This window comes from Gopherus evgoodei, unplaced genomic scaffold, assembly GCF_007399415.2.
Source record: "Gopherus evgoodei ecotype Sinaloan lineage unplaced genomic scaffold, rGopEvg1_v1.p scaffold_35_arrow_ctg1, whole genome shotgun sequence".
NCBI lineage: Eukaryota > Metazoa > Chordata > Testudines > Testudinidae > Gopherus > Gopherus evgoodei.
In genome coordinates, this window is record NW_022060027.1 from 1,971,149 (window position 1) to 1,992,709 (window position 21,561).

At 52.6% G+C, this 21,561-nt stretch overlaps 1 protein-coding gene across 4 annotated transcripts; it reads right to left on the reverse strand.

Annotated features, from left to right (window-relative positions):
- Window positions 1-3,287: 3,287 nt before the first annotated feature.
- On the reverse strand, window positions 3,288-20,828 carry LOC115641768 (zinc finger protein 391-like). 4 transcript variants are annotated; one of them, XM_030545145.1, is made up of 3 exons: window positions 20,562-20,828; window positions 6,493-6,653; window positions 3,288-5,269 (listed from the first exon to the last, which is right to left on the reverse strand). In XM_030545145.1, the coding sequence occupies exon 3, from the start codon at window positions 5,115-5,117 to the stop codon at window positions 4,452-4,454; it is 666 nt and encodes a 221-aa protein (XP_030401005.1). In that variant the 5' UTR covers window positions 5,118-5,269; window positions 6,493-6,653; window positions 20,562-20,828; the 3' UTR covers window positions 3,288-4,451. The 4 variants fall into 4 exon arrangements, with proteins under 4 accessions (XP_030401005.1, XP_030401003.1, XP_030401004.1 ...); XM_030545143.1 differs by lacking the exon at window positions 20,562-20,828 and adding an exon at window positions 13,283-13,372 and having other exon boundaries at window positions 6,493-6,650; XM_030545144.1 differs by lacking the exon at window positions 20,562-20,828 and adding an exon at window positions 13,283-13,370.
- Window positions 20,829-21,561: the final 733 nt, after the last annotated feature.

Here is a 21,561-nt window from a genome sequence, read left to right on the forward strand (position 1 = left end):
GACTGGGCACAAACCCCAGTATCCTCCATGCGGCCTCCATCGGAGCGGAGACCATGGCAGCCCCAAGATGCAGACACAGTTCTCCATGGGGCCTGCCATCGCCTGGGACAGTCCTGCAAGGTCAGGGCCAAGCCACTCGGGATGCTAGTTCTACCCCATCGCGTGGCCCTGTGGGTGTGCCAGTTGCCCCCTTGCTGAGCCGCAGGCCGGGGACTGGCCACAATTATGCCCCCAGGAAGAAGTGGCTGGGAGCTGCTGGAACATGACCCATGGCTGGAGACACTGCCTGACCCAAGGGGCCAAGCTCTGGTGCCTGGCTGAAAAATCAGATTTGTTAAAGAATAATAATTAGGGAGCAGGGTTAGGGGGTGCGTGGGAGGATGGGACCCACCTTGTGGTTCTGAGCTTGGCTGGAGAAAGCGCCAGCTCCCGATGGGTGTGAGAGCATCTGGGGCTCAGCCTGCAATGCATCCTGCGCCCTAGAGCTGGGGGCTGCCTCTCTCCCCATCCAGCCTGGCCTCTCCGCCATCTGCCCCCTGCCTGCCCCTGGTTTCCCTGCCTTTTGCTTTGCAGCCCTCCAGCTGTTCCTTCCTGCACCCCCCCCAGTGCTCCCCGCCCCTCATCCTACTGTCCCCATGTCCTCCTGAGCCCTCCCTCAGCCTCTCCCTGCACCCTACAACCACCAGCCCCCATCCCCATATTCCCGAGCCCTTCTTCCTGCCCCCGTCCCCTCACGCCCTGCCCCAGCCTTTCCTCCTACCCCTTCCTCCAGCCTCCCCCATCCTCCTCCTGCCCCTGTGATCTCCCTCCTGTCCTTCAGGCTGCCCCCAGCCTCCCTGCTGCCCCCACCTGCCCCGTGACCTCTCAGCTCTCCACATTTCCCCCCAACCCCCTCCTGCCCTCTATACCCCACATCCCTGTGACCCTTCAACCTTTCTGCCCCCCATCCCCGCACATTCTCCTGCCCCCCGTAGCCTCCCTCTTGCCCCCACTCCCATATCCCCCTGCCCCAGGCTCCCTGAATGGGTCATTGCAGGGTGGGGGCTAACTCTACAGCATAGGCTGGCTTCACCTCCCCCTGCCAGTCCCCCAAATAAATAGGAGAGAGCGGCCATTTCGACTGAGGGAGAATGGCCAGCTCCCTCAGGGTGTGTCTACACTGCACACTAAGCCCGGCTCTGACTGAGGTTTGCGCACCAGCCCCCCTCCACCCCCCCCGTCGTCCACACACGTCGGTCTGACTTGGCTCAGCAAGAGCACCGGGCCCAGGGCCCTGCTCGGGGAGGGGCGGGTCCCAGCCCGAGTCCCGCTGCAATGCATGTCCAAGCCCTGTGCATTGCGTTGTAAATTGTGGACACAGCTCAAGCCACAGCCCTGAGGCAGAAGGGCCGCGCACTGCAGTGTGGACGCACTAGCTTGGCTGGGAGACCAGGGCCAGCATTTGCAAACTCAGGTTTACAATGCAACACGGATGCTTCAGCGCAGGCTTGGACACACCGAGTGCACAGGCCCGGCTCCCCCAGACTTGGGTTTATAGTGCAGTGCGCACACAGCCTCCATGCGGAGATGGGGCAGAGGCCAGAAATATCCTCCAGCAGCCTCGGTGCTTCTCTGATAACCCCACGGAGACCTGCTGGGTCCCACAGCAAGCACCTCCCCCGAGGTGCGGGAACAAAACTGCTCCCTCCCGTGTGCGTGTTTGTTTGTACCTGTCTCTCTCACACCCACGCACACGAGGAAGGTTCTCTCACACGCACATGCACGAGGAGGGTTCTCACACACAAGGATCTCAAACACATATGCATGCACGAGGGTTCTCTCACACGTGTGCATGCACGAGGGTTTTCTCATACACATGTACAAGGATTCTGTCTCACACGCATGCGTACAAGGGTTCTCTCACACACACACGTGCATGAGGGTTCTCTCACACGCATGGAGGAGGAGGGTTCTCATGCACACAAGGAGGGTTCTCTCATACACACACACACATCTCTCTCGTGGACACATACAAGGAGGCTTTTTTCTCTGTCACACACACAGGTTACACACACAGACAGTCACAAACACTGGAGGAGGTTTCTCTCTCTCATACACACACAAAGAGTATGCACACATGCATCCGATGAAGTGGGTATTCACCCACAAAAGCTCATGCTCCAGGACGTCTGTTAGTCTATAAGCTGCCACAGGACTCTTTGCTGCTTTTAACACACACAGGTTTCTCTCTCTCTCTCTCACACACACACATATTGCGAACCCTCCAGGACTGTCCTGGAGTCTCCAGAAATTAAAGATCCATCTTTAATTAATGATTATGTCATGTGATAAAATCTCCAGGAATATGTCCAGCCAAAACTGCCAACCTTATTTCTCTCTCTCTCTCTCTCTCACACACACACACACACAAATACAGGTTTCACACACGAGGAAGTTTCAGATACACACACACACGGGAGGAGGTTTCACGCACACACAAGGTTTCATACAGACACATGCACATAGGAAGAAGTTTCACACACACAAGAGGCGGCTTCACATACACATGCACACACATGGAGGCTTCGCACCCCCACACCTGCACACATGGCAGAAAGTTTCTCACACACACAAGAACGACCAGACTGGGTCAGACCAAAGGTCCATCTAGCCCAGTGTCCTGTCTGCCAACAGTGGCCAGTGCCAGGAGCCCCAAAGGGAATGAACAGAACAGGTAACATCAAGTGATCCATCCTCTGTCACTCATCCCCAGCTTCTGACAAACAGAGAATAGGGACACCATCCCTCCCCATCCTGTCTAATAGCCATTGAAGGACCTATCCTCCATGAACTTATCTAGTTCTTTTTTTAACCCTGTTATAAACTTGGCCTTCACAACATCCTCTGGCAAAGAGTTCCACACACACACGGATAGACACACATAAGGAGGTTTCTCACACACACTCTCACATGGACACGTGGGAGGAAGTTTCATACATGACATTTCACACACATGGATGGATGGACATCCACATGAGGTTTCACATACACATGGAGACGCAAGGAGGTTTCTCTCTCTCTCTCTCTCTCACACACACACACACACACACGGACACAAAGTTTCTCACACACACGGACACAGTTTCTCACACACACACAGACACGCAAGGTTTCTTATACACACACACACGAGAAGAGGTTTCTCACACACACACAAGGAGGTTTCTGATATGCAAGAGGTTTCTCACACACACACGGACACACCAGAAGGTTTCTCACACAAACACATGCACACGAGGTTTCTCACACACAAAGGGAGACACAAGGAGGTGTCACACACACACGGACACACTAGAAGGTTTCTCACACAAACACATGCACACGAGGAGGTTTCTCACACACAAAGGGGAACACAAGGAGGTGTCACACACACACGGTTTCTCTCTCTCTCTCACACACACACAAGAAGAGGTTTCTCACTCCCCGCCCCCCCCTCCAGCTGTGCGCTCTCACACCATGTCTACACTGAAGGAAGCGACCCGGCCTGGCTGTTCCAGGCTAACTACTCCACACTGGCTAGTGCTGTCTAACAGAGCTATTCTGGACTCCCTGGATCAGGCTGGCCTGCTCCCTTGAGGGCCAGCGCCCTAGGGCCAGCCCGTCCTGCTGAGAAGGGATGAGGCCAAGCCTGGTAAGGGCTGAGGGGGCTAGCGCCTGTGACCAGCCTGGCAGAGCAGAAGGCATCTGGGCCTGCCACCGGGGCTGGGCAGGGGCGTCCCTCTGGGGGCAGAGTGATTGTCCTGGGATAGAGTTCCTTTTCCCTTGGAACAGCGCACCCACCTGGGGCTGCTGTTCCAGTCAATCTCTGTCCGGACGAGGTTTTAGATACGGCTGGATCGTCGTCTCTTCACGGGGCAGACTGATTGCAGAGCCAGTGACTCCGTGCGCTCCCCAGGCGGCCCACATTATCTTCCATGCCCCAAGGATGCCAGGAGTCCAACTCTGGGCCAGATCCTCCTGTCCGGTCGTTGCAGACGCATGGATGTGGGCACGGGGAACGCCGCCCCTCTCGATTCCCACGCCCAGCCCAGGGAGTTAGGAGCATGTCAGTGTATGTCAGCGGGGGCCAGCTCTCCCTCCAGGGCAGGAGCACCACTGAGGGTGGCCGCATGAGAACTGGTGCCCCCTTGATTCCCATGCCCTCCCCCGAGGAAGGCGCACTCTGGGCAGAAGTGGCCTAGGAGCTGGCACTCCCTTGAGCCGCACAAACCCCATGGATGAGGAGTGCCCCAGCAGGAGTGGGCATGACAGCTGGCACCTCCTCAGTTCCCCATGCAGGAGGGACACCCCAGTGGGTGGCAACGCGGGAACTGGTGCCCCCTGATTCCCATGCCCTCTCCTCCCATGATGGAAGCGAGCGCTGGGGTGTGAGGACCACTGCCCCTTGGTTCCCGCATTCCACGCCAGGGCAGCTACTCCTGGTGGGTCCTCTGGTGGCGGAGGAGGTGGGAGGTGGCTCCGAAGCCCTTCCCGCAGTTGGCACACTTGTAAGGGCGCTCGCCGGTGTGTGTGGCCCGGTGTCGGGCCAGGTGGGCGTCACGGGTGAAGGTTTTGCCGCAGACCCCGCACTCAAAAGGCTTCTCGCCCGTGTGGGTGCCCTGGTGCCGGGCCAGGTGGGCGCTGCGGGTGAAGGCTTTGCCGCAGACGCCGCACTGGAAGGGCTTCTCGCCGGTGTGGACGAGCTGGTGCCGGGTCAGGTGGGCGTCGCGGGTGAAGGCCCTGCCACAGATACCACACTGGTAGGGGCGCTCGCCGGTGTGGGTGCCGTGGTGCCGGGTCAGGTGGGCGTTGCGCCCGAAGGCTTTCCCGCAGTAGGTGCACTTGTAGGGGCGTTCGCCAGAGTGGGTCTCCTGGTGCCGAGCCAGGTGGGCGCTGCGCCCAAAGGCTTTCCCGCAGTGGGTGCAGGAGTAGGGGCGCTCGCCCGCCGGCGGCGGAGTCAAGGCTGGGCCCTTGCCACGGTGGCTACAGGCATAGGGGCGCTGCTCTCCGCCTGAGTGGGTTCCCAGGTGCCGGGTCAGGTGGGAGCTACGCCGGAAGCCCTTCCCGCAGTATGGGCACGTGTTGGCCTTCTCACCCATGAGTGTGGCCAGCAGGGGGCTCCAGCAGCCTGGGGTTACGTGCGTAGCCAATCCTCCAACGAGCCTGCCTGCAACCTGGCTTCGCTACTAGGACTGTTCCCTTTGGCTCCTCCCAGGCAGCTTCGGGGATCCCCCTCCTTCTTCTCTGCTCCCTGTGAGGACAGAGAATCCAGCCGTGAGTTGCTCCTGCTGCCTCATTTCTGGTGGGAGGCAGCACGGCCTAGCGGATAGAGCACCAGGGCTCCTGGCTTCTATTCTCGGCTCTGGCCTCCTGGGCGACCATCCCGCTCCGTGCCTTAGTTTCCCCACTTGTACAATGAGGATTACACTACTGAGCTCCATCGTCAAGGCTTTGAACTCTATGGATGGAAAGCACTGGGCATTATTATTAGTATAGAACCAAGGGCCGGCAGCTGAGCCTGGAATCACGAGTACTGACTCATGAGTACATCTGAGTGTCTGACTGGCTGAGGGGGAGGCAGCTTAACGCTTATGCCCACCACTATGACTGCTCTTGCCCCAGCCTTGCCTCCCAGCCTTCTTCCTGGCCTGCTCTGGCCTGCTCCTTGCCTGGTTTCTGTTTCTGTCTCCAGTACTGGACTTGACTCGGGGTTCCTGATTCCAGCTCCGACCACTAGGTTTGACTGTCCATGCCCAGGCTGTTGACACTGATTCTCATTTATGCCCAGGCCCCAAGGCGCTGCCATTGGTGAAGCTGAGAGACAGGCCCCCAAAACAGCAATGGGGCTCTGAAGGAGACACCCCCAGCCTTCCTCTAGTGGAGGGGCCCAGGCCTGCTTCGGCATCAGCGCCGCCAGGGAAAGGGGCTGTGGGGGTTGGTAAGACATGGATCGCCACATGGGGGAGGATTACTTGGGTGGGTGACAGCACGGGAACCAGCATCCCCCACATTCCCACTGTGACAATTAGCTATGTGAATAGGCGACTCTTCGGTTGACTGGCAGTGCCAAAAAACCTGGGGAAAACCACATCATTTTGGGGTTGATTTTTTTTTTAAATGCTGGTGAATCTTAAAGTTGAAACAATAATTGTTTTGGGTCAAGTAAAATCTTTCAGTCAACCCAAAACATTTTGAGTCAATTTCAAGATTTAAAAAAAAAAATGCATTTGCCTTTTAAAAATAAAATGGAAGGCAGATCCTAACCAGAAAGTCATTTAAGCCAGCAAATTCATCCAGAAAATGTCGTAAGGAAACTCTGGACTTTTGGGGAATTTTTGTTGTTTATTCCCCCCCCCGCGACCAACAATTTGGTGAATCAGACATGAATTCGGGAAGCGTTTTTGGCCTCATCGAATCTGCAGTTCTTGCTGAAAAAAACATTCCACTCAAAAAATGTCACCGAACAGTAGTTACCTGCTAGCGGGGCTCTGGGCGGCTTTGCTGGGACTCCCGTGCCCCTCTGCAGGGTTTACAGTTGGTCTAACTTCCTGCTCACTTGATTCCTCTCTGGTGTTGTCCTTTCCTCCAGGTCTGACCGTGGGCACATCCCCAGGAGCTCACAATAGAAAACCCTACTGAGAGAAAGCATCAGGGTAAGCTCAGGTGTTCCATGACAGCTCCTGTGATGGTTCTACGCTCTCTGCTTTAGGGATCCGGCCAATCTAGAACTATTTGGGGAAGAGATGGGACTAGAACAGGGGACTAATAACAGAGTTTTTGATTAACTGGCAATTTTGAAAAGTTGGGTGGGAAAAAAAAGCAAGTTTCTGGTCAGAGCAAAAATGAAAATTTTCAAAATTGTGAAGTTGGACAAAAAGTTTCGCTTCAAGTCGTATTATTAGCAGGAGTGGTGTTGTATTAGCAGGAGTGTTGTGAGCAAGACACGAGAAGTCATTCTTCTGCTCTACTCCGCGCTGATTAGATCTCAGCTGGAGTAGCTCTACTCCGCGCTTATTAGATCTCAGCTGCAGTATTGTCCCCAGTTCTGGGCACATTTCAGGAAAGATGTGGACAAATTGGAGGAAGTCCAGAGAAGAGCAACAAAAATGATTCAGATCTAGAAAATATGACCTGTGAGGGAAGACTGAAAAAATTGGGTTTGTTTAGTCTGGAAAAGAGAAGACTGAGAGGGGACGTGGTAACAGTTTTCAAGAACATAAAAGGATGTTACAAGAAGGAGGGAGAAAAATTGTTCTTCTTAACCTCTGATGATAGGACGAGAAGTAATGGGCTTAAACTGCAGCAAGGGAGGGTTAGTTTGGACATTAGGAAAAACTTCCTAACTGTCAGGGTGGTTAAACACTGGAATAGATTGCGCAGGGAGGTTATGGAATCTCCATCACTGGGGATTTTTAAGAGCAGGTTAAACAAACACCTGTCAGGGATGGTCCAGATAATACTTAGTCCTGTCATGAGTGCAGGGGACTGAACTAGATGATCTCTCAAGGTCCCTTCCAGGCCTACGATTCTATGAATCTATGAGTCAGAGGAGACGATTTTGACCCTTTTAAAATCATTTTGAATTAAGAAACACTAAAAGGGAAGGAAATTGTTAGACAAAAAGCCACTTTGAACCAAAATAACTGTTGATTTTCTCTGGATTTTTTTAAGGGTTTGATTTCCCCCAAAATGAACAATTTGGGGGACCCAAGCTAATTTGCAAAATGTATCAGTGAGTTGACTTTTTTTTTCCGGAAAAAAGGTTTTGTGCTAAAACTTCTGCCCAGCTCTAACTTAGACAGCCCATAGCACTTCCCTGAATTAATTCCTCTATGAACCAGAGCAGAGCTTTTAGGAAAACATCCACTCTTGATTTAAAAATGGTCAGTGATGGAAAATCCACAAGGACCCCTCAGTAAGTCGTTCCAATTTCCACCGCTGTTAAAATTTTGCATGCTATTTACAGTCTGAATTTGTGTAGCTTCAACTCCCAGCCATTGGGTCATGTTAGATCTTTCTCTGCTAGATGGAAGAGCTCATCCTTAAATATTTGTTCCCCCTCTTGGTACTTATAGAGTGGGATGAAGTCACCCCTTAATCTTCACTTTGTTAAGCTAAATAGATTGAGTTCTTTGAGTCTATCATGATGAGGCAGGTTTTCTCAACCTTCAATCATTCCTGTGGCTCTTCTCTGACCCCTCTCCAATTTGTCAACATCCTTCTTCACTGTGGGATCCAGAACTGGACACAGGACCCCCGCAGCGGTCCCACCCGAACCAAATACAGCGGTGAAATAACCTCTGAGATTCCCCTGTTGACCAGGATCACATTAGCTCTTTTGGCCACATCGTCGAACTGGGAGCGCATGTTGAGCTGATTAACCTCCACAACCCCCAAATCTTTTTCAGAGTCCCTGCTCCCCAGGGTAGAGTCCCCTACCCTGTAAGTATGGCTTGCATGCTCTGTTCCTAGACAGATACATTTAAATTTAGCTGTACTAAAATGCATATTGTTTGCTTGAGCTCAGTTTACCAAGCCATCCAGATTGCTCTGTATCAGTGACCTAAGTTGCCTCTCCCCCAGCCCCAACCCAGCCACGGACCTGCCCCTCCCTCGGCCCCAACCCAGCCGCAGTCCCAGCCTGGATCTGCCGCGCAGGGAGAGGCGCCTCACCCGCTCCGCCCAGATGTTGCTGTAGGGAGAGAGAGCTGGCGGGAGTTCTCTCTTCCTGTCGCAGCCCTGGGGCAGCCTGCACCCCAAAGCCCTGGCCCTACCCCAGAGCCTGCACCCCCAGCCAGAGCCATCATCCCGTCCACTTCCCACACCCCAAATCCCTGACCCAGCCCAGAGCCCCCTCCCACAACACAAACTCCTTGGCCACACCCCCCAGGCCAGAAATCCTCCTGCACCCCTAACCCTTCATCCCCACCCCAGCGCCCATATCCCCAGGCAGAGCTCTCACCCCCCAACACCCTAACGCTCTGCCCCAGCCCAGAGCCCCCTCCCACAATCTGAACTCCTTGGCCTCACCCCCCATCCCAGAGCCCCCTCCTGCACCCCAAACCGTTCATCCCCAGCCCCCCCAGAGCCCATATGCCTAGCCACAGCCCTCATCCCCCCTGCACCCCAACCCTCTGCCCCAGCCATGAGCCCCTTCCCACACTCCGAACCCCTCAGCCTCGACCCCACCACATGAATTTTGTTATGTGCACCGATATGAAGGTGATGTGTCACACATCATCTCCCTATTGGTGCACGTAACAAAATTCATTCCACACAGGGGTGGGAAAAATTAGAGGGAACACTGTCAGTGAGCCATCCTCTTCATTATTTACCACTCCTGCAATTTTGGGGTCATCTGCAAACTTCCTCCGTGATGATTTAATGTTTTCTTCCAGGTCATTGATAAAGGTCTTAAATAGCGTATGGCTGAGAACCAATCCCTGCGGGACCCCCTGGACACACATCCCCCCAAATGATGATTCTCCATTTACAATTACATTTTTGAGATCTATCAGTTAGCCAGTTTTTAATCCATTTAATGAGGACCACATGAAATTTATATCTTTCTAGTTTTTTAATCAAAATGTCCTGCAGCACCAGGTCAAATGCTTTGCAGAAGTCTAAGTCAATTACATCAATACTATTACCTTTATCAACCAAACTTTTAATCCCATAAAAAAAATAGCATGTTAGTTTGACAGCTTCCAGCATCTCACAGACATTAAAGCCAGAAGGGACCCGTGTGATCATTCTTGTCTGCCCGCGTGCACATTGCAGGCCATAGAAACTCACCCACCCACTCCTGGAACAGACCCCTAACTTCTCGCTGAGTTACTGAAGTCCTCAGATCATGATTTAAAGACTTCACATTACAGAGACTCCACAATTTACACTAATTTAAACCTGCAAGTGACCCATGCCCCATGCTACAAAGGAAGGCGAACCCCCCTGCCCCAGGGTTTCTGCCAATCTGACCCTGGGGAAACTTCCTTCCTGACCCCAAATACGCCAATCAGTTAGACCCTGAGCACGTGGGCAAGACCCACAAGCCAGACACCTGGGAAAGTATTCTCTGTAGTAAGTCAGAGCCTGACCCATTTAGTGCCCCATCATCGGCCACTGCCGATATTTGCTACTAGCAGTTACAGATCAGCTACATGCCATTGTGGGCAGTCCCATGATACGACCCCTCTATAACCTTATTGTTCAGTCCTGAAGCCAGTTGGTTTTTTTGCCCCCACTGTTCCCCCCTTGGAAGGTTGTTCCAGAACTTCCCTCCTCCGATGGCTAGAAACCTTCATCTAATTACAAGCCTAAACCTCGTCATGGCCAGTTTACATCCATTTGTTCTTGTGCCCACATTGGTGCTTGATTTAAATAACTCCTCTCCCTCCCTGGTGTTTATCCCCCTGATGTATTTATAGAGAGCGATCAGATCTCCCCTCAGCCTGTGTTTGGCCAGGCTAAACAAGCCAAGCTCATAAAATCTCCTCCTGTAAGGTGCGTTTTCCATTCCTTGGATCATCCTAGCAGTTGCCCTTCTCTGCACCTGTTCCATCCTGAATTCATCTTTCTGTGGGAGACAAGGACCGCACACAGAATTCCAGCTGAGGGCTCAACAGTGCCTTGTTTAACAGCAATACCACTTCCCTAGCTCTGCTGGAGACTATGGGAGAAGCTCGGCTTTCACTAGTTTATTTTAAACACTTTAACAAAAAATCTCAGCTCTCATTTGTGTGTTTCGCTTGTTTGGGGGAGCGGCGGGGGCTAATGGATAGAGCACTGAGCTGGAACTCAGGAGATCTTTGAGTTCTTCGCTACTGGCCTGCTGGGTGACTGGGGCCAGTCACAGCCTCACTCTGTGTATCAGTTTCCCCATCTGTAAAATGGGGATAATGATACTGAGCTCCTCAGTAAAGAGCTTTGAGAGCTGCTGGCTGGCCCCAGTCTCCTCCCACCTCCACCCTCAGATTCCTTTCCCCCATTCTCCTCTCCTGCCCACCCCCAGATCCCAGCTCTCCACCACCTCCAGTTCCCAAACCCGGCTCCCCCCTCCCCTCCCGAGTTCCAGCCCCCTCCCTGCAGCCCCTTTTCCCATCCCCAGATCCCAGCCTCCCCACCATCAGCTCCCACCTCCGTTTCCCCCAGGTCCCAGCCCTCCAGTGCCCCTCCCTGGCTACAGCTTCCTACCCCTTCTCAGCCTCAGCCGTCGGCCCCCCAGCAGCAGTTTCACCCCCATTCCTGCAGCTCCTCTTCCCCCCATACTCAGCTCCCAGCCCCCTCATCCTTCCCAGCTGCAGCTCTCACTCCAGCCCCCTCCTCAGCTGCAGCACCCAGCTCCCTGCCCCCATCCCCCTCATCCCAGCTCCCTGCCCCCATCTGCAACTCTCACCACCAGCTCCCTCCCCTCCTACAGATCCCAGCTCCCTGCCCCCCATCCTCCCCAGCTGCAACTCTCATCTCCATCCCCCTCCCATCCTGCAAATTCCAGTTCTCTGCCCTCCATCCTCCCAAGCTGCAGCTCTCACCCCCATCCTGCAAATCCCATCTCCCTGCCCCCCACCCTCCCCAGCTGCAACTCTCACCTCCATCCCCCTCCCATCCTGCAAATTCCAGTTCTCTGCCCTCCATCCTCCCAAGCTGCAGCTCTCACCCCCATCCTGCAAATCCAAGCTCCCTGCCCCCCTCCCTCCCCAGCTGCAGCTCTCACCCCGCATCCCCCTCCCATCCTGCAAATCCCAGCTCCCTGTACCCCATCCTCCCCAGCTGCAACTCTCACCCCCCATCCTGCAAATCCCAGCTCCCTGCCCCCCATCCTCCCCAGCTGCAGCTCTCAACCCGCATCCCCCTCCCATCCTGCAAATCCCAGCTCCCTGCCCCCATCCTCCTCAGCTGCAACTCTCACCCCCCATTCTGCAAATCCCAGCTCCCTACCCCCCCGCCCTCACCAGCTGCAATTCTCACCCCCAGCCTGCAAATCCCAGCTCCCTGCCCCCCATCTGCAACTCTCACCCCCAGCCCCTCCCATCCTGCAAATCCCAGCTCCCTGCCCCCATCTGCAACTCTCACCCCAGCCCCTCCCATCCTGCAAATCCCAGCTCCCTGCCCCCCATCCTCTCCGTCTGCAACTCTCATCCCCCATTCTGCAAATCCCAGCTCCCTGCCCCACATTCTCCTCAGCTGCAGCTCTCACCCCCCATTCTGCAAATCCCAGCTCCCTGCCCCCCACCCTCCCCAGCTGCAACTCTCACCCCCCATTCTGCAAATCCCAGCTCCCTGCCCCCCCACCCTCCCCAGCTGCAACTCTCACCCCCCATTCTGCAAATCCCAGCTCCCTGCCCCACATTCTCCTCAGCTGCAGCTCTCACCCCCCATTCTGCAAATCCCAGCTCCCTGCCCCCCCACCCTCCCCAGCTGCAGTTCTCACCCCCCATTCTGCAAATCCCAGCTCCCTGCCCCCCCACCCTCCCCAGCTGCAGTTCTCACCCCCCATTCTGCAAATCCCAGCTCCCTGCCCCCCCACCCTCCCCAGCTGCAACTCTCACCCCCCATTCTGCAAATCCCAGCTCCCTGCCTCCCACCCTCCCCAGCTGCAACTCTCACCCCCCATTCTGCAAATCCCAGCTCCCTGCCTCCCACATTCTCCTCAGCTGCAGCTCTCACCCCCTATTCTGCAAATCCCAGCTCCCTGCCCCCCCACCCTCCCCAGCTGCAACTCTCACCCCCCATTCTGCAAATCCCAGCTCCCTGCCCCCCCACCCTCCCCAGCTGCAACTCTCACCCCCCATTCTGCAAATCCCAGCTCCCTGCCCCCCCCCTCCCCAGCTGCAACTCTCACCCTCCATTCTGCAAATCCCAGCTCCCTGCCCCCCCACCCTCCCCAGCTGCAACTCTCACCCCCCATTCTGCAAATCCCAGCTCCCTGCCCCCCCACCCTCCCCAGCTGCAACTCTCACCCCCCATTCTGCAAATCCCAGCTCCCTGCCCCCCCACCATCCCCAGCTGCAGCTCTCACCCCCCATTCTGCAAATCCCAGCTCCCTGCCCCCCATCCTCCCCAGCTGGAACTCTCACCCCCCATTCTGCAAATCCCAGCTCCCTGCCCCCCACCCTCCCCAGCTGCAACTCTCACCCCCACCCCCTTCCATCCTGCAAATTCCAGCTCCCTGGCCCCCATCTGCAACTCTCACCCCGGCTGCCTACCCCCTCTCCAGCTGCTGGAGTCCCCAAGCCGCAGCCCAGCCGCCCCCGCCCGCTCTCACCGCCGGTGCACACGCTGGGCTGAGAGCAGGAAGGTGCCCGGGCCCATCTCTCGGTCTCTCCTCCCCCAGCCCCGGCTCCGCTCTGCACCGCAGCGGCCTGCCAGCTCGATGGTCGTTAACCCTTCCCCCGCCAGACATCCCCCCAGCCCCCGGACGCCTGGGTTCCGCAGGGCGCCCCTGGAGGCGCCTAAGGGCAGCGCCCGGATCCCCCTGGGGGCTGAACAGAGCTGGACCCAGCATGGAGCTTCCGGTCCCTGGCTGATTCCCAAAAGTGGGGGGAGATTGGGGAGGCAGGGGGGAACATTTCAATTTAAAAATATCTGAAATTTTTAGTAACTCAAAAAGTCAGGAGGAAAAAAATTCATTTTTCCTTTTGACTTCAGGTGGAGAAATGTCCTGTGGGGTCAAGTCGTTTCGCTCTTGAGCATTTTCAAACATTTAAAAATAAAAATTGTGAAACAAAACGCCTTTGGAACTAGAAACGTGTCCCCCATAATCTGCCTCTGGGAGAGACAAACTTGAACTCTGTTTGATGAGATTATGGGTTTGGGGGATAACCGTGACGTAACAGATGTAGACTTCAGCAAGGTGTCTGGCTTGGTCCTGCATGGCATTCTGCATAAACAATCTAGAAAGCTATAAAATGAACATGACCCATGTTGAATGAATTAAAACACAGCTGATAGGTCTCAAAATGTAACTGTAAGCAGGGAATCAAGAGGCTGCATTTTCAGTGAGTGGGGTCCCGCAGGGATCGGTTCTCGGCCCTCTGCTGTGAAACACATTCGTCAGTGACCTGGGCGAAGACATAAAATCATCCTGGATAACGTCTGCAGATGACACAAGAATCGGGGGAGTGGTAAATAATGCAAAGGACAGGTCACTGACTCAGAGCAATTGGATAAACTGGATGCAAGCAAACAAGAGGTGTTTTAATGTGGCTAAATGTAAATGTCTCCATTTAGGAACAAAAAGAGTTGACCATACTCAAAGACGCTTTTTTTTGGGAAGCAGTGACTGGGAAAAAAGATTTGGGGGTTGTGGTGGGGGAGGCGCAAGAAGTGGAATCTGTCCTGATGCCTCTACACGATTGGCACGCTTGCAGGGTTTCAATATAAGAACATAGGAATGAATGGCCCACCTAGCCCCATATCTTGTCTTTGACAGTGGCCAGTTCTAGATGCTTCAGAGGGAATGAACAGACCAGGGCAAATGCAAATGATCCCTGGCCCTGCCATCTAGTCCCAGCTTTTAGCAGTTGGAGGTTTAGGGACACCTGGAGCCTGCCCATCTTGGCTGCTAGACACTCATGGACCTATCCTCCATTAACTTATCTAATTCTTTTTTGAACCCAACTTTTGGCCTTCACAACATCATGTGACAATGAGTTCCACAGGTTGACTGTCTGCTGTGTGAATATTTCCTTACGTTTGTTTTAAACCTGCTATTAATTTAATCAGCTGACCCTCCCTAGTTCTTGTGTCACAGGAAGGGGTAAATAACACTTCCCTAGCCCCTTTCTCCACACCAGTCATGAGTTTATAGACCTCCATTGTGTCCCCCACTTAGTCATCTCTCTTCCAAGCTGAACAGCCCCCGTCTTTTTAATCTCTCCTTGTGCGGAAGATGTTCCATCCCTCTAAATTTTTTCATTGCTCTTTTTTTCATCTCTTCTGGCTCTAAGGGAGCTTTTCTGTGATGGGGCAACTAGAGCTGCATGCAGTATTTCAGGTGAGGACTGGTCACTGATACCCAGCAATGTGGACTGCTTGGCAGGGCCGCCCAGAGGATTCAGGGGGCCTAGGGTCTTGCTGCCAAAGACCTGGCACTTCGGCGGCAGGTCCTGGGGCAGAAGGACCCCCCACCGCGGGTCTTTGGGGTGCTTCAGTAGCAGGTCCTGTAGCGGAAGGACCCCCCCGCCACCGAATTGCCGCCGAAGACCTGGAGCGGAAGAAGCTCCGGGGGCCAGGGCCCTGCGAGAGTTTTCTGGGGCCCCTGGAGCGAATGAAGGACCCTTGTGGGGACCCGGGGCAAACTGCCCCACTTGCCCCCCCTTCTGGGCAGCCCTGTTGCTTGGGGAGGTGGACACAAGCCAGCAATATATCTCATAGAGCTGGAAGGGACCCTGAAAGGTCATCAAGTCCAGCCCTCTGCCTTCACTAGCGGGACCAAGTACTGATTTTTTGCCCCAGATCCCTAAGCGGGGCAGGACTCTATCCTGGGAAGCAGTGACTCTGAGAAAGATGTGGGGGTGGATAATCGGCTGAACACGAGCTCCCAATGCAACGCTGTGGCCAAAAGGGCTAACGCAATCCTGGGATGCACAAGCAGGGGACATTTCAGTAGGAGCCAGGAGGATCTTTTCCCTCTGGATTTGGCACTGGGGTGACTGCTGCTGGAATCCTGTGTCCAGTTCTGGGGCCCACCCTTCAGGAAGGATGTGGATAAATTGGAGAGGGGTCAACAAGGAGCCAGAGGAATGATGAAAGGTTTGGAAGACACAGTGATAGACGTTCCATTCTATGCATCTGAAGAAGTGAGCTGTAGCTCACAAAAGCTCATGCTGAAATAAATTTGTTAGTCTCTAAGGTGCCACAAATACTCCTGTTCTTTCTGTGGATACAGACTAACGGCTGCTACTCTGAAACCAGTGACAGATGCTTTATGGTGTCAAACTTTTGAACAAGTGCCCTTCTGCTTTCTCCCATCTTGCCCCTTGGCAGGGGCGCCAGAACAGGGGGGTCCAATGGGCCATGACCCTCCCACTTTTCACCATGGCCCCGGCCCCAGCCCCCTGCCTCTCCTCTTCTCTCAGAGGCTCTGCCCCCCGCCAGGCTGGAAGTTGGAGCCTGGCCCGGATAAGAGCAGCCTGGGGAGCCTGGGCAGTTGTGGGGAACTGCAGACCCTCCACCTGCCGTTCCCCAGCCTGGGTCCCTACCTGCGTGGATATTACCATGGCCTGGCTGTGTCTCTTCAGCCCTCAAGGCCCCGCCCCCCAGCCAGGCCAAAGTCCAGAGCCGGGTCAGCAGCTGTGGGGAGCCACAGACCTGCCTTGGGTGGGGGGCCCAGGGAGCAGGCGGAGGGGCCGGCTTCCCTGCTCCATGCCTCCAGCTTCTGGTGTGGCTGAGGGGCAGGGCATCGAGAGAAGAGGGGGGGCTTCATGCTCCCCCTCCCCCATTTTTAAGAAGACTCCTCGGAGGGAAGAGCAGGGGCCTCATGGACACCCCCCCATTTTTAGGAAGACTCCTTGGCTCCTGCTTCTTGGGAGGAGGCCACAAAGCTGCCTCATTAGTCACTTTCAAATCCCTCCTGAAAACTCTTCTTTGTCATGGAGCCTCAAAAACTTGACAAGAGTCTGGCTGCTAATGCGTTGAAACCCTGTTTGTCACACTGACCAATATTATCTTGTTGTTTCCATGAACTCCCCCGTCTGTCTCTCTCCATTTCTTGTCTCCAGCTGGTTGAGAAATGGATTTGCTATCCCATAAAAAATTTCAAATTTTTCAGGAAAGAAAGAAAGATCATTCTGATTGGAACAACTAGCCACATTTTTCAATTTTTGCACACAACTAAATTGCCCCCAATTAAAAAAAAATCAAGTTTGTCAAAATGTTTTTTTTCCTTTTGACCCTTTTAAATTTTTTAAAGGCTCTTACATAAAACAAAAAAAATTTCAGAACAAAAAATAGCTTTTGAGGCAAGAAAAATCAAATCTTTTGGTCTTGCAAAATGTCGACACAGTCAAAACGATCCCCCTCCAAAAAAACATTTTTTGAAATAAAAGCTTGTCACCATTTCTCCAAATAAATGTATAAATAAAGAAAAATTGGTTTTGTCAAAACAGCATTTTCCAATGGAAAACTGTTTAGACAATTTTTTCCAGTCAGCTGTACTCTTGTCTTCCATGCGGATTAAAAACTCCTTGGGGGCAGGAGATGCCTTGGTACAGCGCCTTGCACAACGGCACTCTGGGCACTGACTTTGGCTCCTAGGTGCTACCATAATACACCTAATAAATAATGTACAGCGCCTAGCACAATGGAGTCCTGGGCCATGACTGGGGCTTTTGGGTGCTGCTGTAATAAACCTAATAAATAATGTACAGAGCTACATTAGTACAGATAACAAATAATTCACATATTGGATACGAGGAGAACCACCTAGTTGCCCGTCCTCTCTCCAGATGATTGCAGTAGAGGTGGGGAAAAAACCTAGCTGTTCCAGCCTATGTCCACAAGATCTCCCTTATTCTCTCAAGGCTGACATGTAAACTGGGCTGGAATCTATTCGTCCAGTGGACTAGCATATGCCCAGTGCTGCAGGCCTGGTCTGCCCTGCGGCGTTCTGCCAGCACAGCTATATTGGCGAGGAGCATGAAACGAATCAGATCCCTAGATAAAGCTGGTCAAAGCTTTTTGATCAATGTTTTTTTGCCAGCAAAAAAGGCAGATTTAGCGACTCTGGAACCTTTCGCTAATTCGCATACAAGTGGCCGAATTGCTTGTTTAAAAAAGAAATACCTAAAAAGAAAAAAAAATTAAAAATAACCCACCCTAAAACACATACCTAACATACCATAACTGAAAAACAATAAAGGAATAATACTAAAATGATAAGAAATACAAAATAAATACCTACAAAAATTAAAAGGAATTCCCCCAAATATCTAAAACAAATACCCAATCACAATTGTAATACATAATTGTTAAGCATTACAATAAAAAAATCAAGTAATAACAATAAAATGGTAATAAGAAATAAAAAAACCCTACAAAGATTTCTTTAAAAAAGTATCTAAAACAAATACCTTCAATAAATGTTCATAAAAAAGTAATAATAATAAAATGATCGGAAAGAAAAAAAAACGAAAACAATATTCCAAACATCAAAAAATTCCTCAAATATCTAATCTAAAATAAATAATTGTTGTTAATAATAATAAAGGAATATTAATAAAATGATAAGAAATACAAATAAATACCTAATTAATTATACCTAAAACAAATACCTACAATAAAATAAACCATTGGTAAGGAATAACAATAAAATAATAAGAAGAAATAAAAACTAAATACAACAAAAATGGAAAAAAATCAAAACCTTTTGTTCTGACATTTTCTAAGCAAAACATGCTGACATTTCAGTTCAAACCAATTTTTTGCTTTGCAATGGCCTTTACTTTCATCTTTCAAAAATTCAAAACCATTGAAAACTGGTGGAGCCCGAAAGGAAACTTTTTGATTCGGGTCAAGGAAAACAATAATTCAATCAGACATGATTTTTTTTTAAATGAATTTGCCCAAAATCTCAAATATGTTCGCTTTTGGTCTGACTCAAAATGATTTTTTTCCCCTTTTCAAACCAGAAAAATTGATTATTCTCCTGGTTCTAGCCCTGCCAGCGAAAACCCCAGTGGAGATGCAGTTTTATTAGTAAAAAAAAGCCCTTTTGCTGGCAGAGCTTATTTGGTTCAGGGAACAAAGCTATTTCTGCAGAATCTGCATCTTATCTAGGAGCGGTTGCCAGGTTAGCTCTGCTGGAATCGCTGTATTGCCAAACCCTTTCTAGCATAGACCAAGCCTAAAGGCAGAAGAATAAAAGAAGCAGAGATTAGTGGTTACAAAACCGCCATGAGTTCAGGGCTGGCTCCAGGCATCAGCTAAAGAAGCAGGTGCTTGGGGTGGCCAATAACAAGGGGCGGACCTCCGGCCACTATAGGGGCAGCATGTCCGGGTCTTTGGCGGCAGGTCCCTCAGTCCGTCTCGGAGCGAAGGACCCACTGCTGAATTGCTGCGGAAGAGTGGAGCAGCGTGATTGCGCTGCCGTGGTTTTTTTTTTTTTCTTTTTCCACTTGGGGCAGCAGAAAACCTGGAGCCGGCCCTGCATGAGTTCAATTTCCTGCTATGCCACAAACTTCCAGCGTGACTGTGGGTACATCTACACAGCTGTAATCGGCTGAGAAATTGGGGCTGGGAAATTGCAGTGTAGTTATTCGGGCTCTGAGAGGTGGGTCCCAGAGCCTGGGCCTAAGCCTGAGCGTCTAAACTGCAATTTAACAGCCCCGCAAGCCTCAGCCAGCAGTCTTGGCCCATCTGCATGTGTTTTATTGTGGCCCAGACAAACTCTTAGTCTCTCTGGGGGCATCTACAGTGCAGACCCCCACCCCCTCCAAAAACCCAGAGCCTGGGTCGACTAACTCGGGCTTGTGCTGCAGGGCTAAAACTACCAGCGTTGACTTTCTCACCCAAGCTCCGAGGGCCACCCCCCTTGCTGGGTTTCAGACCCTGGGCTCCAGCCTGAGTGGGAACATCGTCACTGCTAACTGTAGCTCCACACTAGTCAAAATCAGTTGACCTGGGCTCTGAGCTGCTGCCGGGTTGTTTTTTTGCCGTGTAGACATACCCACCGTGGCTCAGTTTCCCGTCTGTACAATAGGGCTAATGGCACTTCCCCACCTCCCAGGGCTGTTGTAAGACTAAATGTATTAAAGCTTGTGTCGGAAAGTGCTAGATAAGAGCCAAGTATTATTACAGGTCAATGTTTTACCGACGTGGGGGTGATTTCTGCTGACATGGCAACACAAGGAAAACCCCTGATGTAGCCACAGGCTATGGTTACGCTACAGATTTCTGCCAGCATAGCTGTGTCAGGACGGTACAATCCCTGACCGAGAGACCTGTGCCAGAAAAGGCTCTCGTGTAGACGCAGTGACACCAGCAAACCTGTGCTTTACTAATATAGCCTGTTTCACTCAAGGGATGGTTTTACTAACATTGGCACAACCCCCAGTTCTTATCATAGAATATCAGGGTTGGAAGGGACCTCAGGAGGTATCTAGTCCAACCCCCTGCTCAAAGCAGGACCAACACCAACTAAATCATCCCAGCCAGGGCTTCGTCAAGCCTGACCTTAAAAACCTCTAAGGAAGGAGATTCCACCACCTCCTAGGTAACCCATTCCAGTGCTTCACCACCCTCCTAGCGAAAAAGTTTTCCCTAATATCCAACCTAAACCTCTCCCACTGCAACTTGAGACCATTGATCCTTGTTCTGTCATCTGGAACCACTGAGAACAGTCTAGATTCATCCTCTTTGGAACCCCCTTTCAGGTAGTTGAAAGCAGCTATTAAATCCCCCCTCATTCTTCTCTTTGGCAGACTATCTTGCGCTGCTCCTGGGTAGATCTCTGAACAATTGACCAAGGAGGGCACTATCTTTATCATTTCATAGATGGAGAAACTGAGGCACAGAGTAACATATCCCCCCGCCGATTTGCTTACGGTCACCCAGAGATGGGAAGAGAAACCAGGTGTTCTGCATCCCAAACCAGCGCTCTCTCCATTGGTCCATGCTGCCTGTAGCTGCACCAGCCTTCCTATATTAGTCAAGGCCTTGTAGTGTAGATATGGCCATTAGTATAACTGTGGATGGGGTATGTGTAGGCTGTGGTTTGTGGGACGTGCAGGGAACTGTGTGTGGGGCAGGACTGGAGGGTCATTTGGGGTCTGTGTGCGGGGTGGGACAGGAGGGGCTTTGAGGATGTGTGTGTGTTGATCAGGGTGGAAGGGGTGTTTGGGGTCTGTGTGTGGGGGTGACTGAAGGGGTGTTCGGGGTCTGTGTGTGGAGGCTGGGGCGGGAGAGGTGTTGGGGATCTGGGTGTGGGGTAGGAGGAGTGTTAGGGGTCTGTGTGGGGTTGGGAGTGGGACTGGAGCGGCGCTGGGGATCTGTGTGGGGGGGGTCAGGGTGGGAGGGGCGATGTGGTCTGGGTGTGGAGCAGGAGAGGCGTAGGGGTAGGTGACCAAATATCCCAATTTTATAGGGACAGTCCCAATATTTGGGGCTTTTTCTTATATAGGCTCCTATTAGCCCCCACCCCCTGTCCCTATTTTTCACTCTTGCTATCTCGTCACCCTACATAGGGTGGCTGGGTATGGGACGGGGAGGCATTGAGGATTCAGGGGGCAGGAGAGGCATTGGGGGTCTGTGGAGCGGGTTGGAGCGTGAGAGGCGACAGGATCTGGCTCTGGGACAGGAGGGAAATCTGGGGTATCTGTGGGGTTGGAGAGGGGGCAAAGCAGTCTGGGTGTGGGGCAGGAGGAGCATTGGTGGTCTGTGTGTGGGGCAGGAGTGTTGGGGGTCTCTGCGGGGGTCAAAGTGGGAGGGGTGTTAGGGTCTGGGTGCGGGGCAGGAGGAGTGTTGGGGGTCTCTGCAGGGGTCGGGGTGGGAGGAGCATGGGGGTCTGTATGTGGGGTGAGGGGCATTGGAGTCTGGGTGTGGGGT

What these genes read in the sequence shown, in the direction of transcription:
- LOC115641768 (XM_030545145.1), bottom strand. Translation starts at nt 5,117, where the DNA reads ATGGGTGAGAAGGCCAACACGTGCCCATACTGCGGGAAGGGCTTCCGG.